The following is a 21319-nucleotide window of genomic DNA, read 5'->3' as shown; positions in this document are numbered from 1 at the left end:
CACGCTCTGTTGTTTATAATAAGTGTCCTTGAGCAGCTGACCATAATGTGGCAGGAAGTAGGAGGATTTCTCTTCAAAATAATGGCATGGTTTCACCTCACGGGAAGGCTACAAAATTATATAGCATTTTTCCCAAGGTCACGTTATGATGGGCAAATGTAGAACATATACTAAACTGATGGAACACATAAGCACCTCTAATTAACCGAGTAATACTATTTTGGAGAAATTATTCGCACCTATTTATTTACACGGGTTTTATTTTGAAACCGGAAGTCATGTGATTCCTCCATGCTAGCTTGACTTGGTGCCGCTCGCTCCCGTTAAGCTGCTCACGGTAATCGGTAACGGACAGGTCAGAGGCAGCCGGATCCTGTTCGTCATTCCTTGGTGAGCACCGACGCTCGGCAGACGGTGACGGGACAGCGGAGAGGCGTCCTTTATCCTGTGTTTTTCTTTCTTCTTCTTCGCCGTTTCTGGACAAAAAAATGCTCAGCGAGAAGATGATGATCTCCCCGTGGGACCGCTGGTACTCCACCAGCTGCTGCCTGTGCTGCCATGTCCGCACAGGAACCATCATCCTTGGGGTCTGGTACATGGTGAGCACCGCCTCTCTTGTCTGTCACTCACTGCGTCTGTGTTGACATCCAGAATCCAAAAATGTTTGCATGTTTTTAAACTGTTCTCAGTTAATATTTGATATTATTATTTTCATTAGTTTCACATTTTATTTGTTACTAATAGGCATGTGTTTGCATATAATCAATGTTTATACCTTTGCATTACATTTTTTAAAATAATTGTATTTACATTAAAAGAGGTTAAAGGACTCTTCTTTATAATTATTTTAAATTTTAACATGTCTCCTGTTTTATGCTGTTGAATTCCTCTTGGTTTTTTGTTTTTTTAATATCGACTGTGCAGGAGAGGGTTAACCAAAACCAAACACCACATGTGGAAAATATCCCCCTCTCCGCTTCCTATGAATAAATTAGCAGCGGGTCTCTTCAGGTAGCAGGTTTTGTGTCAGGCTGCCTATTGACTGCAGAGAATTTTCCATTCCATCCACCTAATCAATGAGGCCACATGAGTCATCTGCATAATGAGCTGATGAGCCGACCAGACCAAAACAAGGACTGTTACAGTAGCTGTAGGACAAGATCGAACCAGCATTTCTGTGTTTATTTACTGACCTGTTTTATGTCAGGTGACACATTTAAAGATCTTTACATGCCATCTTTGATTCTGACTGATCCGCCCTCCTCCTGCCCATTACCCCCTGCCCGTCTGTCCATATTGCTGCTTTTATCTAACCATATGTCCTCTGTCCCTAAGCTCATCAATGCCGTGGTGTTACTCATCCTGCTCACCGCGCTCAGTGATCCTGAGCAGTATCACCTGACCAGCGCTGAGTTGGCTAATGACCTGGATGTCATGGATGACGCTAGTAAGTAGTCCCAAAGGACACTGCTTTACAATAAATGTCCCATAAGGAGACTCAATGAGTCACAGAGTAGATTAGAGACGAACACCATCAGCTGACGTGTACACAGCTTTCTGAGAGTCCGCCTGCAGACTGTTAACGATGACCTAACTCCTGCCTGTGGCTCTGCTGGGTTGTCACCCGACTAATAGAATGATTTATTGTGTTATTAGAGGGGAAAGTCACACATTTGTGCAGACGACTGTCAGCACTTCTGTATAAATCAAACACTTATAGGCCACAGCTGTGTTAGACTGAAGTCCACCTGTGCATTTAAAAAAAAAGCCTTCTTAGCACACCAGGTGTGTGCTGGAACAGTCCGGAGCACACGCTGCTGGTAGCCTCTGATTGGGAATGACTCTATTGTCCCGGTTCCAGAAGATTAGTTCAGGGCCGGCTGGTGCCACAGCAGAATTACATGCATAGATAAAAGAGATGTGTCTGTCCTGAATGTTCAGATGAAGTAAAACCAAAGACTGAAAAGTGGCATGTGTTTAACATTTAACCTGTCAGATGAAGTCCTGTGTTTGTATCTATTCAGCATTTGGCCAAAGACTCAGCAGGAGTGAGGAACATTTGTTTATGTAGTCATCTGTGTCCATGTCAGATTTTTCTTATGTTGTGCACAGCTGGTGTGAAATTCTGTGAATCTGTAGACTATCCAAGACATTTTTATTTTTTATTTTATTTCATCCTTCATACTTCCATACCTCTTTGTGTTAGCTGATAGAAACCACACAGCTACAAGATGATGGAAATCCAAGACACTGTAGCATTGAAAGTATCTGAACTTTTTGAAATTGGCTTTTAAAGATTTTCTTGTGATTGCTGCTGTCAGCCCTCCTGACATTTAGCTCCCTCTGGGAATAAAGTGGCCTCTCCACCCTCTCCTGTCCTTTCATGAAGCAGAATGTTCGAGTCATTGTTGGACTCAGAGATGCAAATTATTCATTGTCAGTTCATAATGGAATATACTGTAAATGACATTTTAATGGGTCACGGGGCAAAGCATCGGTCTTTCACTCAGGCTTCCCAATAGTGCTGCATGTGTTTCGGTACAGCTGAGCCCCGGATCCTTATGTAATGCAATGATTGGTTCTGTTCTGTGATGTGTTCTGTGAGTTGAATTGAGGCCAGGCCGACATGAAGTGAGTCACAGAGCAGAGGTTAAATCCCCGCCTGGTTGACAGCATGTCACTTGTTTTTTTTTTTCCTCGCCTTCCTGCTTAAAACAGGCGTTGTAATCATTTTTAGAAGTGTCATTTAGAGCTGAGTGTGTGACCTTGCTCATTTTTCTGCTGCAGACATGTGCATCGCCTCAGCCATCTCTCTGCTGATGATACTCATTTGCGGGATGGCAACTTATGGCGCATACAAGGTAAACAAAATGTCACTTGTTACCATTCAAACATTCACCTCAGAGACTGCACTGATATTCATAACAGTCATGTCAAAATGAAAACATGAATCCAAATACTACTCTGCTCATTTTGTCATTTTCCACACACTGGAATCTTCCTGTAACCCACTTTGGTTTTGATTTATGGCGGTGTTGACTCTCTGCTCACAGATAAATATATCAGCCTATCCTATATACCTAAAATAAATCTCTTTGTTTCAGCTGCGTGCCGCTTGGATCATCCCATTTTTCTGCTACCAAATCTTTGACTTTGCTCTTAACACCCTGGTGGCTGTCAGCATCGTGGTTTACCCGAACACGATACAGGATTACCTGCAGCAGCTGGTGAGTGGGAACTCAAATCACTGACACCTAACAGCAGGTGTTCGTGCGGAGAATTTGACTCATCATTTGCACATGTCAGCACATGTGATATATACGGCTACAGCTGCTGTCCTGAAACCTTGCATGATCTTTGCTGGACTGACGGCTGCTGTTTTTCTGACAGCCTGATAACTTCCCCTACAAAGAGGAGGTGGCCGCCCTCAGCAACGTGTGCTTGGTCCTCATCGTGCTGCTCTTCATCGGCTGCATTCTCAGCTTCAAGGTAACGTTTTCCAAACCTTAGTTTACACACTGTGTTGAGCAATAGTTGGTATTATGCAACCTTGTCACACAGATTGTGTGTGTTTTTTTCCCCCCTGTAACGTTCTGTCCAGATGTGACTTTATGACCGAAGTGAAGCAGAAAAAGATTTGTTTACACCATTTCTGAGACACAGAATTCCTGTAGAGTCTGCTAACAGCTAACAGAGCAATCAGAGCATTACAGCGCTGCATTAATTTGGTTATTATGGAGGTTAGAGCGCTCAGTCTGGCTTCGTTTCCGGCTTGTGGATGAATGTAGCAGATGCTGTTGTGTTTGGCTGATGCTTTCCAGCAGTAGCAAGCTGCCTGCCGAGAGCCAGATGATTTCTGGATGACAGAACAACACAAACGTGTTGTTTTTTTTGTTTTTTTTGCTACTAAAAAATGATTTATAACTCTCAGAGAGAACCTGAACTCAATAAGTGCTTCTTTTAAAAACACGTGTATCCCAGGCTTTTATGCACTGTGAGGCGTGATGTGCATGTCACCGTGATGCCATCTGTGTCTGCAGGATGCTCTCTGACAGCGCAGCTTCCCCAGGGACAGCATGGCCCAATTATGTTTAGAACACCTTGTAAATGACAATAATCTGTCTTTAAAAAATACAACACTGCTCAAACATTATATAATCATTTCAGGCTCTGGCTCTGCAGCAGAGTGTTCTTATAGGCACAAAGCCAAATGTGACATAGTTTACATAATCATGCTTATTAAGGTTCTGCATAATAAAATTAATCTTAGTTTAGTGAATATATGTATTTTGTACCTGATAAAATCGTAACAACATTCATCTTAGGGGGGGCATGTCTTCTGGTTTTCATCAATCCATCCAATAATTGTACAAATGTCTAATGTCTGTTTTCTAATGTCTGTTGTCAGGCGTACCTGATAGCATGCGTGTGGAACTGCTACAGATATGTGAGCTGCCGGGGTTCCTCTGAAATCCTCCTCTACGTTACGACCAATGACACAACGGTGAGTCACATCTGATGGTCTGTATGTCACAATGACACCTACAGTGGCTGCTATATGGTTTATAATCAGGGGGAAACAGTCCTGTATGTGACATAATCCAAAGGATGAGACTCTTCCTAGTGTCTTGCCTTTTTGTCAGATAATGTTGCAAAGTAAGCACCTTATTATTGATGAGGTTTATTGACGATATAGACACCTGCTGTGCAATCTAAGAAGCTGGACTCTTGTCTGCCTCTGTGCATCTGTTCAGTCGCTTTATAGTTACACAAAATTAATTTTCTACTAACGCCCTTTTTTCAGACCACCTGTGTGAGTCACATTTCCCACCGAGCTGTTACACACATCTGTGTGCAGCGGTCTCACTTCAGCACTCATAATACAGACATTCCTCCTGTGCGGCGCGCAGCTGTACAAATACTTCTGTCAACATTAACTTCAAGAGAACAACAAATTAAAATGCCTGACAAGCCAAACAAAAAAATTCATTCAAAGTCAGCAGACCTTAATGACACGTAGGAAAAAGAAACGGAAGCAGCGGCCATATGTGCAACTTGTCTTTGAAACATATATTGTTACCATATTTAAAGTCCATTTAACGCTCCTTTATGTCTACATCGTCATCTAGAGATTTGACATATATCTGATCTTGATTCGCTCCTTTATTCCGCCTCCAAAGAAAACAAATCATCTGCTGTGGAAAAATGATTTCCTCGTTCAGTCCAGACCACTCGTCACGTTTTTATCATCTGCGTAGGCTTCCTCTGCTCAGGCCAGGTCTGGCAGCCGTAAAGTCGTCATGTTGAAGGGAGGAAGGAAGTATAAAGCTGGGCTTTTGTAGCAGCTAGTTTTACAGAGGCCACGGCAGCACGGATGGATGAACACACTTGGACGGAGAGATAGATCTCCATGCTGGCAAAGCCATTATGACCGAGGCCCAGTACTGGTACTGTAAGTGAGCTCTGCTTGGGAGACTCTCAGACTCCTGGTGGTGTCCTGTTGCCCTGTAGCCTGGCCCTCTGGCTGCTGCTACCCCTCTGCCCACACACCTACTTATGGTGTGACAGAAGGGAGAAGAAAAATGAGGCTGTAAAAAAAAAAAAAAAGGCTGTTTTGACTATTGCATAATGTGGTTTTCAGCATCAGCGCAGAAAAAGCTGGCTCCAACCTGATGTTTGACCTCGCAGTGTGTTGGGTTTCACAGGTATTCTGACAAACCTGCACTGTCTGCTGACGTCATCAGTGCTGAAACGTGCCAGAAAAACCGCAGCCTGTGCCTTTATTCCCTGTAACATCAGCCTCACCTCTGCAGGTATGCTTTTCCAATCAGAGCCAGGCATATTCAATTAGAGCTCCCTGCAGACCACAGGCGGGGTTTGAGGCTTGCATGGCTGTACATCAGCTATACCATATGAGCCTGAACATACAGGAAAGTCATTCACACCCACACAGTCAGGTGTTTTATTTGGCATTAAAGGAGCAGCGAGTAACCCATGAAACCCTGAACACTGGTTAACTCTACTGTCTCTATTTAATATCACATTGCAGGCACACACAGCTCACACAGGCTAAATAATCAGTCTATTGATTAACCTAATGTCCTGTGTTCCTCTTTGAAGATCAGGACGTATGGGTGGCTCATTGTGTCAGCTCAGACACACTGTGTTGTGTATGAAGTCACCTGAACCGCTGATGGAGTGTTTATGTTGTGGCTTCACACAGCGTCTGCCTTTCTTCTCTGGAAGGAGAAGGCGTCATTCACACATTTTAAGGGTTTAAGCGAGGAAGATGTGAGGACAGGGTTATTATAGCAAACCTGAGAAAAATCAGTGAAAGAGATCATTCACAGAAAAAAAACTCCCAAACTCTGATTTTAGGAAGTGTTAACTTAAGCTGCAAACATGCTGCCAGCTTCCTCTTCATGAAGTGAGCAGAGACGTATGTCCAACCCAGTGTGATGCATATAGACAGCCGTTAACCAAATTTAGCACAGCTCTGTAGTTAGCCTACTTTCCCTTTCTGTGCAGGATGAATAACAGCAGACGAAGGAGGAGAAAATCTCTCTGAAAGTACTCAGTCTCAGCTGAAACAGCAGCATTAAGTGGCAGCGTTCTGTGTAATAATGAAGCCACTAATCTCTGATATCACGCTGACACACTGAACTTGTACTTTACATGTTATGTAACAATGTTTAGCTGAAATCCTGCAGTTCTTTTTGTTTGAATCATGTTGATTTTTCTGTGCCATTTGAGATTATAGCACAAAGATATCTCTTAATCTGTAGGACAGCTTTTAGAATTAAATCTGAAATTATGATGTAATATTGTACCCCATTCACAAAAACCAGCTAATAATAATAATGCATTGGGGGTTATATTGCACTTTTCTGCTCTGTTGGACACTCAAACATTACATTGAGAATGGCAGTGGTAAGCTACCAGTGGTAGCCACAGCTCCCCTTGGGGAGACTGACAGAGCCATGGCTTCAAGGTGCCAATGAAGATTCATTCATATACCAGTTAGTAATGCCCAAGAACACACAATAATGATTAGGGAGGAGCTGGGGTCGAACCGCTGACCTTCTGGTTATTGGACAAACCTGCTGTACCACTGAGCCACTCACGCTGCTGCTCAACTTCTTAAGAGATATCAGGCATTTCCAGCTGCTGTAATAACAGCACTTTTCTTTTCTTTTTAATGTACCTGCAGGTGTTGCTACCTCCATACGACGACAGCGTCAGCGTCCCGGCCAAGCAGGGTCCTCCACCCTACACCACCGCCACAGCATGAAGACATTCCCAGCATCCCGCTGACTGGACCCCGCTGTTAATAAGACACCCAGCAAAATGTATGCACCACACTGCCTCTCCCGGTTTACAGTATGTTCATGGATATATTGTTCCTACACAAACACACCCATGCATGCACATGTGTACACACACACACACACACACACACCACCGTGACCTCTCATTCCATCCTGTTGGTTTACCGATGATTTTTCCTGTGACTCTTCTGTATCTGTTCTCAGTAGAATTCCAGAAATGATGTGCATTTTTTAATGCATTTGGATCTGGGTGGCACTAGAATGTTTTATAGATGATATATATATATTTTTTTTATTAATTCTATTTATGCTCTCTGTATCTGTCATAGCATACTGCGGGTCCATTGATAGACACATGTATCTTTATGCAGTGCCCACAGTGAGGAGCGAGGAGCTGTCGTGTGTTTGTCTCGTCTCTGCTTGTGATCAGGGTTGGATTGCCTTCATTTATAACTTTCTATCTTGATAGTGTGCACTTTACAGACTCACACACGAAGTGTCACCTTTGACTGGAAGTTTCCCAAAGAAATTAATCTGCCTGTATTCTGACATGATCAAAGAGCAACCTAGTGTATACCGAACATATCACCGTCTTTCACTGTTTTACTCAGCGCACAGATTGGTCTTGTTTTGAGTGTTAGACTGTGCTGGCTGAGTATTAATTACATTTAAATGTACCTGTGTGTTTCTACTGATTGGCCGAGGAATGTCTCGGGCTGCTATGTATATATGTGTGCGTTTTGACAGTAGGAGGAAGCACTGATCTGGAATCAGTTTGCTCTTTGAAGGCACTATGAATGAGTTGCTCAGGGAGGAACCTGCAGCTCAATAAATATGGACCCTGGATGTGTTTTTTCACTTAAGGCAATGGGAGCGTTCTGCTCTGTGTAAACATTACACAAGTCTCTTCCACCAGATGCAGCTATTGGCAAGCTGCTCCCTGGGTGCAAAATGTCCTACAAGGACACAAAACAAGGATCACTGCTGTATGCAAAATAAAGATGTGACATTTATTTGTCTATTAAAATCAAATTTCACTGACAGATGTTGTGTGTGTGTTTTTTTTTTTTTTAAAAAGCAAACGTCTGGATATGAACATTAGTTTAAATAGATCTGAGGTATATTTAAGCTTATGAATGTGGCTGTGATGGACTCTTCAGCTTTAATGGCAGTGCAGTGAGAGCTAAATGTTTAAAAAGTTCATCCAACCTTCACTTGAACGCCTCTTTCCCAGGAGTGTTGACCTATTAGACTGTTGCACAATAGAAATTGAACACTAGTAGAAATAAGAAGTCACTGTGATGTGTGTGTTCTTTAATTAATGTGAAAGCTTTCCCTCTTTTTAAAATCTAATCAATGATCTGAATGTGAGTGAGACACTTTGTTGTGACTGAGCTGAACAAGAGGCGTCTCCAAAGCTGGAGTCAGAGGGGGAGTATACAGAGGAACAGAGTGGATGGAGCAGACGGCTGAGTGGGGTAAGAGCCTGCACAAACCCAAGAAAGATAGAAGGCTGGGATATCTGTGTGTGTGTGTGTGTTCACAACCTGGAGCCGCTACTCTGAGAGCTTCTCTCTTCACTCAGTTTTGCTTGGAAATTTTTAAACCACTTTTGTTTGAAGAGAAAAACAAGGTGAGTAGATTTTAGTTTTATTTCCATCTTGACTCAATTGACGCCTTTACATTTTTATTTGTGTTCTTGTCATGTTGTTTTTTAAAGATTGGTTTCTTTCGTTTCTAAGAGGAATCACCTGCTGCATGTTTACTTCAAGGTTAGAAAACATCTGCGGTCTCTTCACCTGCATCATGAAAAGCCATCAAAAACTGTAAATGTCCAAAACAGACATTGAATCCTAAAAACACTGTTCTGTAAACACACAAGCTCGACTTTGACTCAGGAGGAAATGAGAGAGGAACTGTTGTTGTGGTGTGATCACGGAAGCGCAGCCACATGCACAATTTCAGAATATGTTTAGGAACTTAATTGGATCACGTGCAGACATTTGTTACATTTGTCGCCCTGATTTAATGACGGAAACACAGTCAGAGCTGCAGCAGAAAGACATCAAACAGATGTGAGTCAGAGGTCGAGCGCTCTGTGCGGGATGCAGCACGAATATGTGACCCCTGCAGGTCCCGGGTCAGCAGCTACCATATACATGTCTGCATGAGACACGAGTCAGTGTCATCACACTGAGGGGAGCTGTTCAGAACTCCATTTAGAAAGCACAAAATTCTAGGAGTTTATCCGACCAATGCCGTGTCAGAAGCAGAGCCTGCAGTCTGAATGTGACAGCTGAAGAACGTCTCTCCTGGGGACTGGATAGGAAAACAGTCTGTGGGACTTATCAGCCTCTCTTAAATCACTTTAAACCACCTATGCAGCAAAACAGCCCTGTGCTCATTCATATGGAGTTGGCTGACTTCATCACATCCTGTAGAGTCCACACTTCAAAATAGAACGCTGCCGTATAAATGTAACAAATGATGCTATTTAAAATGGCTTTAAAATGTGAAATTTGAAGCTGGGCAGGTCAAATATGCAGGAGGTGAAAGTTCTACCTATTTATATCCATCCTCATCAATAAATTAACTGTAACGATTTGCTGGTCACCGTGGTGACACCACAGAGATTTCTCAAAGGCACAGAAATGTTTCACTGTGTGACCAACCATACCTACAACAGCCTATAAACATGAATCACACATGTTTCTGTTCCTGCCTTGTTGTCTGCTGCTTGTTTTGTGCTCCATGCTGCCCATTGTGGGGAGTTTTTCTTGTTTTTTTATGTCTGCAGTTGTCATCTCTCATCAGAATGAGGTCCCTGGCCCTCGGCTTCTTCTGCCTGTTGTGCTGTGACGCAGTGCGGCTGGACAGACGCCGTCCCAAACCCCTTGCAGCCCATGGGAAAAATGAGACTAAAGCAGTGGGTAAGTGATTTCATGTGTTTGCATTGCCAGGTTTTTTTCTTCTCCTCCCCAAACCCATCACAAACCTCTTCCTTGTCTTTGATTACAGAGAGCTCCTGTAAACCAATCCCGCTGGATTTCGTCTTTGTCATTGACAGCTCCAGAAGCATCCGTCCCAACGACTACGAGAAGGTCAAGACCTTCATCGTCAACCTGCTTCAGTTCCTTGAAGTCGGCCGTGATGCAACGCGTGTCGGTCTGCTTCAGTACGGCAGCGAGGTCCAGCCTGAGTTCTCCCTCAACACCTACAGCACTAAAACTGAGGTGGAGCGGGCAGTGAGGGACATGCAGCACCTCGCCACAGGGACCATGACCGGTCTGGCCATCCAGTACACCATGGAGACAGCTTTCACTGAGGAGCAGGGAGCCCGGCCGCTGAACCTGCTCATCCCACGAATCGCTATGATCGTGACTGATGGGAGACCTCAGGACACGGTGGAGGAGATTGCAGCTCAGGCGAGGCAGACCGGCATCCAGATCTTTGCCATCGGAGTGGGCAGGGTGGACATGAACACACTGAAGGCCATAGGGAGTGAGCCTCACTCTGAGCATGTGCACCTAGTGGCCAACTTCAGCCAGATAGAAACGTTGATCTCTGTGTTCCAATCCAAACTGTGCGGAGGTGACGCATCCCACTCAGTATCAACTCTGCATCCCACTTATTTTTAACATGCATGTGTCCTAATAACTTGTGTCTCCATTAGGCTCAGACATGTGTGAGGTGGTGGACCACCAGTGTCAGCATATCTGTGTGAGCAGCCCCGCCTCATACAGGTGCAAGTGCAGGAAAGGCTTCACTCTCAACCCAGATGGCAAGACGTGCAAAGGTGAACGTTTTATTTAGTCATTCATTTCTGCTACAGCATCTCTCACTCAGTTACTTAGCAACCAGAGTCCTCTATGTAAAACATCATCACCTCAAAGCGCCCGATACTTTTATTGGGCTAGAATCAATATTTTGATATTAATAATGCAAAAACTATCAACAACCAACAGGCAGATGCAAAGGCCAGGAAGGCCTTCTATACACTTGCAGAACTATATTAAAATACAATAAATAAATAACACAAAAAAACAAAGCAAAAAAAAAGGAAGCATGGGAGCCGAGAGTGTCCAAAATCTCTCCCTTTTCACTTCATAGAGTTCTATATAGTGCCCTCAATGTATCCCACAATGCATCATAATAAGTAGCGTCCATCCGACACTCACTCGACCGTCATGCATTGCGCGGATCGGCGGGAAGAACGGAAACGGAAGTGAAGTTACCTGTTTTTACGGACCTGTTTAACGAATGTAACATGACCCGTTGTGCTTGTTTTATTAATGTTTGCCATTAAACCTTTATTGGGCTTTAACGGCACAAATTATAATCGATAACTCGATAATAATCGAGTTTTTTTTAGCTGGTAGAGATCGGAAAGTAATTAACGGCGGCAGAAAATGACGGAGGTAGTGTCCAAAATGTCCGAAAATGTTTTCCCACAGTTCACTATATTGGTGCCGTACAGTGAAGTCCCCATATGGGGAGCAGGGAGCAGGGAGTGAGTGATTTCAGACAAAGCCCAGTCTTCCTGTAAGTTGATGAGTAAAAGGACTCCAGGTGAGTTCAATCAAGCATGTGGGGAGAGAGGAGGAGCCAAACTGTCAGAGAACCACCAACACACACACACAGAGAACCCTGATGTTATCACCTGATTCTGCAGTCTTTACCTGTTCTGTGTTGCATTCAAGCTTCTTTCATGTAGTTGTTTTGGTCTTCAGGTTGCTCTCACTATGTCAGACAGAAACAATTGACACTTGTTTTTGTCACTGTCATGATTTGCACTCTCTTCCTCTGCAGCTGAGGATACATGTGCAGTGGTGGAACATGGCTGTCAACACATCTGTGCTAACCTGCCTGATGGCTACGAGTGCCGCTGCCGTCCAGGGTATCAGCTCACCGTAGACATGAAGACATGCAACAGTAATCATGCATTCTTCTCTTCATTTTTCATCAAAAGTGCTCATTGTCTCCTCAACATTTATGATGGCTGTTTCTTTATGTTGTGCCTTCATCTTAGTGGTGACATTTAAGTACTACACCCCAGTACTTGACAGAAATAGTGGGGAAAAAACACCATTTTGTTTCATCAAAAGTAGACATAGGTCTGTCTAGAAATGGGACTCCATACTGCTATGGTCATGTCTTATTGTGATGGACTTCCAATCCAGCATCCCTCCTACTGTACAAGTGATGTCTGTCCACCCACTGTTGGAAATGGTCCCTTGTGCTCCTCTGGTGGATGTTAACAGAAAGTAAAGTGGGGGGAGATTTCCTGAGTCTGCTTTTCTAATCATCAGAGCAGCTGCTCAAATGTATCCAGGGTGTCATATTGCCACCCAATCATAGAGGGGATGCTGGTATAGAATTATGTGTTCCTTTGTTTGTCTTCTTCCTGTCCAATCATGCTAGTAAGTACAAACTGTAAACTTATGATATTAAAAATGGACTCGTCCTTCTCAGGAATAGACTACTGTGACCTGGGGAACCATGGCTGTGAGCACAGCTGTGTCAGCATCCCAGAGTCCTACATTTGCAGGTGCAATAAGGGCTACGTCCTCAATCCGGATGGCAAGACCTGCAGCAGTAAGTGCTTTTTAGCAGAACTTTGCAAACAGCAACAGCTGTGGGGAAGACATTTGCATACACTCACAGCAGAAATCAAACAAATATCAGCTCCGTGAACTGCGCTGTTACCTCTGTCTGTTTCCATTCCAGAGATTGATCACTGCGCTGCTGGCACCCACGGGTGTGAACAGGAGTTCATGAACACAGAACACAGCTGTGTGTGTAAATGCAGGAAAGGCTACACACTCAGGCCAGATGGGAAAACATGCAAGAGTAAGAGTCCAATGCTTTTTCATCCTTCACTTTTATAAGTGCTTCTAAATTTTCTGTACACATTTGGAACATGGAAACAGTGATGTGTTATTCATTTACAACTCATACAATAAACCTTGCTTCAATTGTCCTTGTACGGTGAGGTGTTGTATGTAGTTGCCTTTTTCATAACACAGATTTGGAGTATTTACTGAATTACTCCTGCACTGATATACTGTATTCTGCAGAGATTGATCACTGCGCTGATGGCAAACACGGGTGTGAACAGGAGTTCATGAACACAGAAGACAGCTGTGTGTGTAAATGCAGGAAAGGCTACACACTCAGGCCAGATGGGAAAACATGCAAGAGTAAGTCCACAGTACTGTTTCTCTCATTGCTAAAAACACATGTTCTTCTTCATTTATAGAGTAAAGGGCAACACTTACACTAATGTCTCATTGATTGATTGATGATATTCACACCTTCAATTGGGCTAGATTGTATAAAGACTCTAGATGGGAGGTTTAAACACAAATGACTTGAATGCCAGAAACTACATAAGCTTTTGATCACTGCTGAATCAAAGCAGCTGCAATTAAACAATTTCTCTCCTGCAGAGATCGACCATTGTGCTGATGGGAAACATGGCTGTGAGCAGGAGTTTGTGAACACTGAAGATTCGTGTGTGTGTAAATGCAGTAAAGGATACACACTGCAGCCTGATGGGAAAACATGTCACAGTGAGTCCATTTATTGTGATGATGATAACTTGGTAAACAGCAGATAGAAGAAGATAGAGAAAATGTAACACTATGAATTCATTGCTCGTTTGGAAACAGGACATCATCTTTCATCAGCGTGTTTTAAAAATGTGACAGTTTTTGTCCCCTTTTCCAGTTATATAATGTGACCAGTTATGAGGTCAGTGTTAATCCCTGGGCTCACTAAAAAAAAAAATCAATTTTTCCTGCTCGCTCGGATTAAGCAGTTTATTTTTATCCCCACAGAGAAGTCATGTCTTCAAATATTAGTCTGTCAGTCATATTTTTGGCCTTATACAGATAAATAAGGATAAATATATTCATTTTGTTTGTGCCAGACAGAGGGCTGGCTGAGGAAGAGTAAATGTGCAGCCTTTATTATTATGCGTTATGAGATAAAAACAAAGACACTTGTCATGTTTTTGACAGAACAAGAGTGCAGTGATGGAATCATGGATCTTGTTTTTGTAATCGATGGCTCGAAGAGTCTGGGCCCTGCCAACTTTGAGCTGGTCAAGCAGTTTGTAAACAGCATCGTAGAGTCGCTGGACATCTCCAGGAAGGGCACACACGTGGGCCTTCTCCAGTACTCCACCAAGGTGCGCACAGAGTTCACACTGGGCCAGTACAGCACAGGGCGGGACATCAAGCAGGCTGTGAGCCGGATGCAGTACATGGGCAGAGGCTCCATGACGGGCTCTGCCCTACGTCACATGTTTGAGTCCAGCTTTTCGGCCAAAGAGGGCGCCAGGCCGAACATCCCACGTGTCAGCATTGTGTTCACCGATGGAAGGTCACAGGATGATGTTTCTGAATGGGCAAGCAAAGCAAAGGACTCCGGTACCATCACACCTGCACATTCTGAAGGTTTCTCATGAAGGATTTGGTCTCATGTCAACATGCTGTTTTCTTTCACTTCCAGGGATCACAATATATGCATTAGGTGTTGGAAAAGCCATTGAACAAGAGCTGAGAGAAATAGCATCAGAGCCCGATGAGAAGCACCTGTACTACGCTGAGGGGTTCGAAAAAATGGGAGAAATTACACAGAAACTCAAGTCCAGGATATGCACAGGTATGGTTCTCGAAATCCTTATTTTTCTAATTTTAAATGTAAGAGAATGAAGTATTTCATCAGGCATCATGGTGCACCACTGCCACCTACTGCCACCATTATGATCACTGTATCAGAGCAGCAGCACTGGGCTCTGCAGTCATTTCCACACTCTCCACAGGCAGGTTAGAAAAGGAGAGGGGGGAAAAAAGGACTTATCACCTTTCATTTTCCCCTCACAGATAAACCATCTGATGAAAACATGTGTCAGTGTGAGAACATCATAAGTTTCCAGAACCAAGTCAATGACAAACTGAAGAGCCTGGTCCAGAATAATATCCTTTTCTGTCTGAAGAACATTCAGCGGTTTTCCCTTTTAGATTTATTTATAATGTGTAGAAACTTAATAAAAATCATCTGATCTTATTGGGAAGTAAATACATATTATGGCCTCTTTTAAAGAGACACACACAGGAAATTATTACAGCATGTCAGATGATGAAAGATTTTATCTACACACAAGAAAGGCCTGTGTGAAGGAAGAAGTCATCTTTTGAGTTATTGCTAAGGAAGAACACAGCTGATAAATATAAGGTGCACTGGCTGATGACAACAATTTCTCTCTCTCTCTCTCTCTCTCTCTCTCTCTCGGTGATTAAACTTTCTTTAACATGCCTACTTGAAGCTATGACGAGGAAGATGGAAACTCTGGAGAATCAACTTGTGCATAAATAAAGAGCTGAGCTCTTTAACCTGCAGGATGGTGCCCACATCCTGCTCCATAAGCTACACAGAAACATATGCAAACGATATGCTTTCTACTGAAGATATTTATACACTTTTATAACAACAAAATGTAGATTTGATTGAAAAGGTTATGTATCACATAAATACGACAAATAAAAGTTTTATAAGTTTAAGTCCGTATGTGCATTTTATGTGCAATTTATGCTCAGTCAGCATATTCCACATGTGCTATCCTTAACATTACCACAAGGTGGGGAATCTTCCTGGAAGAGGACACACACTTTATGCACATGTGTGCCGCCTCCTCCCCCCTCTTCCTTCTCTTCCTCCTCCTCCTCCTGTATGAATAGTGTGACTGTGAGCAGTCAGGGAACACTCAGCAGTCCTGCTTGTGTGCTCGGAGCAGATAGTTGTCTGAGGAAGGAGGGCAGCAGGCCATGCATGACCGCACAGACACACCAGGAGAGATAATGGTGCCCAGCTACTCTTAAGAGCTGCAGAGAGTTTAGCTGTCCGTGTTTTCACAGCCTCTCTTTTGAAGACTTGTGTTTGCTTGCTCTTGTGCTATAGTTTTTTGATACCTCTCAGCTCTTTATATATTTATATATACACACAAACATGGGGTGCTCCTCATCCAGTGCACAGACTGTTGATCAGGAGAAAAGACCAGGCACAAAGCCTGAGGAGAGCAATGGAGACACAGTGGGTAAGTCATGACCACATGCACAGTGTCAAATAATGTCATTTATGTGTAAATATTCATGTTTTTGTAAACGATTGATCACATAATATGCTCTAATCCTGTTAAAATGTGCATAGTAGTTGCTCAGAGTCTCTCACTTTCATTCAGTAAGCCTTGCTGAGGGGTGTGTGGCTGCTGCTGCTGCCGGTTGGTCTGGTACACCGTGTGCTTTCTCACTCACACTCTGCTGTACTGCATACTTTAGTAACTCTCTTGTCAGAATTATTCATGTTCCAACAATGCCCACAGGTCACTGCTGTTTATTTTTAACCTGTCATTTCCAGCTTTATACCCACCGCCGAGTGTGTCAACACAAACTGCACCATTTATCAATAAGATGAGACCTGATGGTTAACTTTGTTCCACAAAGTGATTAGAGCACTTATAATGGTGTCTTTTTTATGTTTGCATGCAGCTTTTAGCACACTGTGAAGGCCAGCTGGGAGTGTTTAGGTGTCTATTTGCAGCCTGCGGCAAGAACTGCAACCCAACCTGTTTGGCATCACTCTGCTGTTGTGATTCATAACTTATTTTTTAACAACATCAAGCAGTATACGAACAATCTAATCTTTTTATGATAAGGAATGAAAGAGGAGAGTGGAGACTCTTTTAGACCTTTTTTTAGGCTGATGTGAACTTCCTGTACAGGTTCTTAAAAGAATCCAAACATGCACTGAGGCTTCGTTTGTCTGACTTCTACATATCTGTGTTCAAGCCTGTGCAGACGCCTACCAAAGCCCTGACACAGCCCATGATTGTCCATTCATGGCATTTACTGGCACATGGCTATGTCATGCCAGACACAGCTGTGTGTACAGTATGTTCTCTCCGCAGCTCGCCACGTCAGCCACTGCTCTTGTTTTGAATAATGTTTGTTAGCAAGTTAATGCTTAGAGTTGACTAACAAAAAGATCATTTTTGATCTATGGGCTTATACGTCTTGTCTTTCTGTGTTCTCAATTGTCACTGTATAAATCTTATGTCAGGGCATTGTCTCGTCAGCCAGCCAGCTTTAGTCACCTGGAGAAGCATGAGTCCCTTTTCCAGGCTCTTACATCATCCCAGCAAAGAAAACCAGTTATTGTACTCTTTGGCTCCAGGCAGGCCTCTCTAAATGTGGCTGGATGGGTGGAGGTTTTTAATCATACAGTGTACAGTCTGTGTAACAACCCAGCTGTATGCCATCCAAGCCACCACTGGTCCCATCCCCGGTCCGGGCCCCTTGGTCTGCGACACCTCCCTCCCTCCCTACCCCCTTCTGTACTTCTAGCCAGCCATGGCAGTGTTTTGACTGGGATCTCTGTCATCTTTGGCTGTTAAAATCATGTTGACACACGAGCCATCCATGCCTGGAGTGGGCTGTGTACTGTTCAGATAACAGCTTTCTATTCTCTGTCAAGAAGTTGATTTCTGATGTAAGAAATAAAAAATCATGTTTGAAATCTGTCCCCAAAACTCTGAAAAACAACTCTACTGTTACAGCTGGACACTCCTGTCTGTAATCCGACTGCTTAAACACTCCTATGTGTCGTGTATCCTTCCACTGGCTCATTTTCAAGCTGCCGGGCCGTCACATTCCCTTCCACTCATCACTCTCGGCTCTTTTTAGTGCTTCTGACAGACAAATAAAATCAGGAAGCTGCTGCGTCCAAACTATCCACCCATTCAGCCAACCCAACCCTTCTGGTTTGTCTCATTTGTGAACTATGTCCACTGCATGTTTTTGGGGGCTGTGAAATGATCACAAAGGTTGTGATTACTGACATTTGAGTTTAGGTATTAGAGCACACTTATTATGTCTCATCTAATGTAGTGTTACCTGATGGCTTGTCCACACCCACGGTAACTGTAGAAGAACAGGAAGGAGGGAATGAATAGAAAGGTGCAGGCTTCTCTCAAAATGCAGCAAAAGCCATTGTCACGTGTATTTTATTTCCTCCGAGACTGCGCATCCTCGGGGCTTTAGACAAACACAGGCTTCAATAAGTTCTATCTTCATCTAAGGAAATGAAAAGCTGCTCCTCTGCACGCATTCCCTCTGCCCCTTACTGTGTTTTTCCTATCACCAGCATTCTGTGTACAGTCCTGCTGTATTTTTTTGTTGCTTGTTTTGACTGACATCATCAGTAGGTGCTTGGAGTTCTAATTTTCTTTTGTCATCCCTCTTCTGACAGCCATCAGGAACGGCATCCTCGCAGAAGATGCACAAACCATCGAAGACCAGATGCAGCTGCCTGTGCAGACTGCCTTACCAGATGACCTTCAACCAGGTACTGAAGATGAGGCAGAGGCCGTGTTAGTGGCCCTGGAAGCTCAGGAGGATCTGGGCTCTGGTGTGGACCTCTTGGCTGCTCCTGAAGAACCAGCTACAGAAATAGCAGCTCCTGCTCCAGTAGAAGACACTGTGGTGCTTGAGGCAGCTGTAGCAGCGGTGGAGACAGCAGCCCCTGTAGAAACTGTAGTGCCAGAGGCTCCTGCAGAGGTTGAAGCCCCTGTTGAGGTTACAGAGGAGGCCGCTGCTGTTGAAACAGTGCAGGTGGAGGCCCTTGTGGTTGTTGAGGAAGTGGCTGCTGTGCCAGCCGCTGAACCTGTTGTATCTGAGCCAGCAGAGACCCCAGTGGCAGTGGAGGAGGCTGTAGCTGAGGCTGCAGTGGCTGCTGAAACTCAGGCTACTGAAACTACAGCTGAGGTGACTCCTGAAGCTCCAACAGAAGCATCTGCTGAAACTCCAGCTTCTGAAGCTGCAGTTGAGGTGGCTGCCCCCGTGGAAGCACAGGCTCCGACTGACAATTCTGCACCAGAGACTGCCTCCACATTAACAAGTGATGCTCCAGCACCAACTGAAGCTGCAGTACCAGCTGAGGATTCAGTACCAAGTGAAGCTGCAGCAGCTGCTGAACCCTCTGCGCCTGCTAAAGCTGCAGAGCCCATAATAGACAAAGAGATTGCTGCAGCTACTGTTCCAGAGATGCCTCCTGTCTCAGCGGAGGCTCAGGATGAGCCTCAGCCTGCCACTGAGGAGGCGTCAGAACCTCCCATGGGCCTGGCCGAACCTGTCACAACAGTTGAAACGCCCTGCACCACAGAGGCCACCCCTGGACCTGCTGCAGCCGAGGTGGTCCAGAATGTAGAAGTCACAGCAGCCACAGAAGCCGTCTCAGAAGCCCCTTCAGATGTGGCTCCAGAGACCCCTGCAGACAGTTCAGCCCCTGTAGAGGCTCCGGCAGCTTCTGAAGCACCATTAGCACCAGCTCCTGCTGCTGACCCAGCTCCTGAACCTTCACCAGAAGGTATAAAGACCTAACACCTCCAGGTTTCTCCGTCTTAACTTTGACTGATGAAATGTCACATCCAAAGCACAACAGCATCATCTTAATGGGTGGTGACTGCCATTGTTTAGTGTCTGGTGAGGGAGTTTATGACAGGTTTTGCTTGCTCAGTGACTAACTCGATTGAACACAGCATTGTTTCTTTGTCATTTAAGGCATCATACTAATATGGGTGGAGGTCAAACTCTGCTGTGTTGCTTCTGGCTAAAATAGCTGAGAAATCTATGCAAACATGATCAAAACAAAACATGTGCACACAAGTAGAGGGCCAGACTCAACAAGAACAAGAAGGTTTGCATCCAGGTAAACAATTAAAAAGACAGATACAGGTATCCAAACCAGGCACTGCTAGCAAACCCAAACTCTTGGTGAACCATTAAGTTGTTGTACTGATCGATGCCTGCGTGCATTCCCTGTGATTGCTCAGAGCTGACAAGATGAACAGGATATTGTTGGGCCTTATACGGATGAACAGATAACACAGTGTGAGAGGTGGAAAGCAGCCACACACACACATTTATGGAGGGAGAAATGAAAGATGGTGTTGAGTGTGTCGATTGAGTGTGTTGTCAGCACAACAGCACCAGCCAGGCACCTCTCACTCATTGTGCCTTGTTGTGGACTGCCCACAGACTAATCATGCATCTGCTGCTTCAAATTACAATACACAATGTAAATGCTACTCATCCCTAACAGGACTTGAGTCGCCAACTAAGACCATTTTGGGAGAAGACTCTGGTCAGTTAGAATCCCATTTTGAGGTTGAAGCTGTTTGCTCCAATATGTAGAATTTGACACCTTTTCATTACAAGGCACGGTGAAAATCACCGTCATTCTGCATATATATATATTAAACTGTCTGTGGTCAGTTGCCCTGTATGCAGTGTGAAGGCTGAGCTCATGGTTTTCAGTGCATCCCACTCTTTACACTCAGAACACGCTGTACTTTTAGGGCAGAGACGCCCCCTTCATGCAGCACGTGCAGAATACCGTTCTGGTGCAGAAGACATGCTGTATTACATAACTTTATGAGACTTTCCCTCGGGCCATATGTGTGTGTGTGTGTGTGTGTGTGTGTGTGTGTGTAGGTAAATAACTAGTAGCTGAATGGTTCAGCAGACACAGATGTGCTTAAGAGGGAGTGTGTCTCCTTTGCTTTGACCGATTTTGGTGTTGTCATGATGGAAATGTCATGTATGGATTCTTTCTCACTGTCTTTTGTGTGTGTGTGTGTGTGTGTGTGTGTGTGTGTGTGTGTGTGTGTGTGTGTGTGTGTGCACAGTGGTGTCTGCCAATGAGGCCTCTCAGGATACAGACAACGAGAAAGCCAAAAAGGAGGATTGAGTTGGTAAGAGCACAACCACAAAAATACACTTTAACCCTTTCAGACTGACTACACTGTTTCATGCATGCTACTATGTTCAAGCACAGATGGCAGATGTCTCTCAAACTTCATGAATAATGAAAGATATTTGTCTTTTTTTTGTTCTTTCAGAAAGAAAAGATGCACCAAAATAACAAAGATC

General features: G+C 44.1%; 3 protein-coding genes across 6 annotated transcripts; all 3 read left to right on the top strand.

Annotated features, from left to right (window-relative positions):
• The first annotated feature begins 304 nt into the window (after positions 1-304).
• On the top strand, positions 305-8298 carry LOC114448735 (lysosomal-associated transmembrane protein 4B-like). The gene is made up of 7 exons (XM_028425874.1): positions 305-599; positions 1336-1447; positions 2788-2861; positions 3105-3227; positions 3391-3489; positions 4409-4504; positions 7211-8298. The coding sequence occupies exons 1-7, from the start codon at positions 489-491 to the stop codon at positions 7289-7291; spliced, it is 696 nt and encodes a 231-aa protein (XP_028281675.1). The 5' UTR covers positions 305-488; the 3' UTR covers positions 7292-8298.
• Positions 8299-8772: 474 nt separating this feature from the next.
• LOC114448525 (matrilin-2-like) lies at positions 8773-15895 on the top strand. 4 transcript variants are annotated; one of them, XM_028425522.1, is made up of 14 exons: positions 8773-8806; positions 8914-8961; positions 10143-10258; positions 10347-10919; positions 11002-11124; positions 12138-12260; positions 12801-12923; positions 13056-13178; positions 13406-13528; positions 13778-13900; positions 14351-14761; positions 14844-14996; positions 15218-15310; positions 15655-15895. In XM_028425522.1, exons 3-14 carry the CDS (start codon positions 10144-10146, stop codon positions 15708-15710), a joined length of 2139 nt encoding a protein of 712 aa, XP_028281323.1. In that variant the 5' UTR covers positions 8773-8806; positions 8914-8961; position 10143; the 3' UTR covers positions 15711-15895. The 4 variants fall into 4 exon arrangements, with proteins under 4 accessions (XP_028281323.1, XP_028281320.1, XP_028281322.1 ...); XM_028425520.1 differs by lacking the exon at positions 8773-8806 and adding an exon at positions 9071-9100 and having other exon boundaries at positions 8862-8961; XM_028425519.1 differs by having other exon boundaries at positions 8785-8961; positions 10126-10258.
• A 196-nt stretch (positions 15896-16091) lies between these two features.
• Positions 16092-21141, top strand: LOC114449160 (calphotin). The gene is made up of 3 exons (XM_028426593.1): positions 16092-16428; positions 18639-19754; positions 21076-21141. The coding sequence occupies exons 1-3, from the start codon at positions 16341-16343 to the stop codon at positions 21135-21137; spliced, it is 1266 nt and encodes a 421-aa protein (XP_028282394.1). The 5' UTR covers positions 16092-16340; the 3' UTR covers positions 21138-21141.
• Positions 21142-21319: the final 178 nt, after the last annotated feature.

Source organism: Parambassis ranga, chromosome 16 (genome assembly GCF_900634625.1).
Source record: "Parambassis ranga chromosome 16, fParRan2.1, whole genome shotgun sequence".
Classification (NCBI taxonomy): Eukaryota; Metazoa; Chordata; class Actinopteri; family Ambassidae; genus Parambassis; species Parambassis ranga.
Note: the sequence above shows the minus strand (reverse complement) of the source record. Positions and strands in the feature narration are given on the sequence as shown.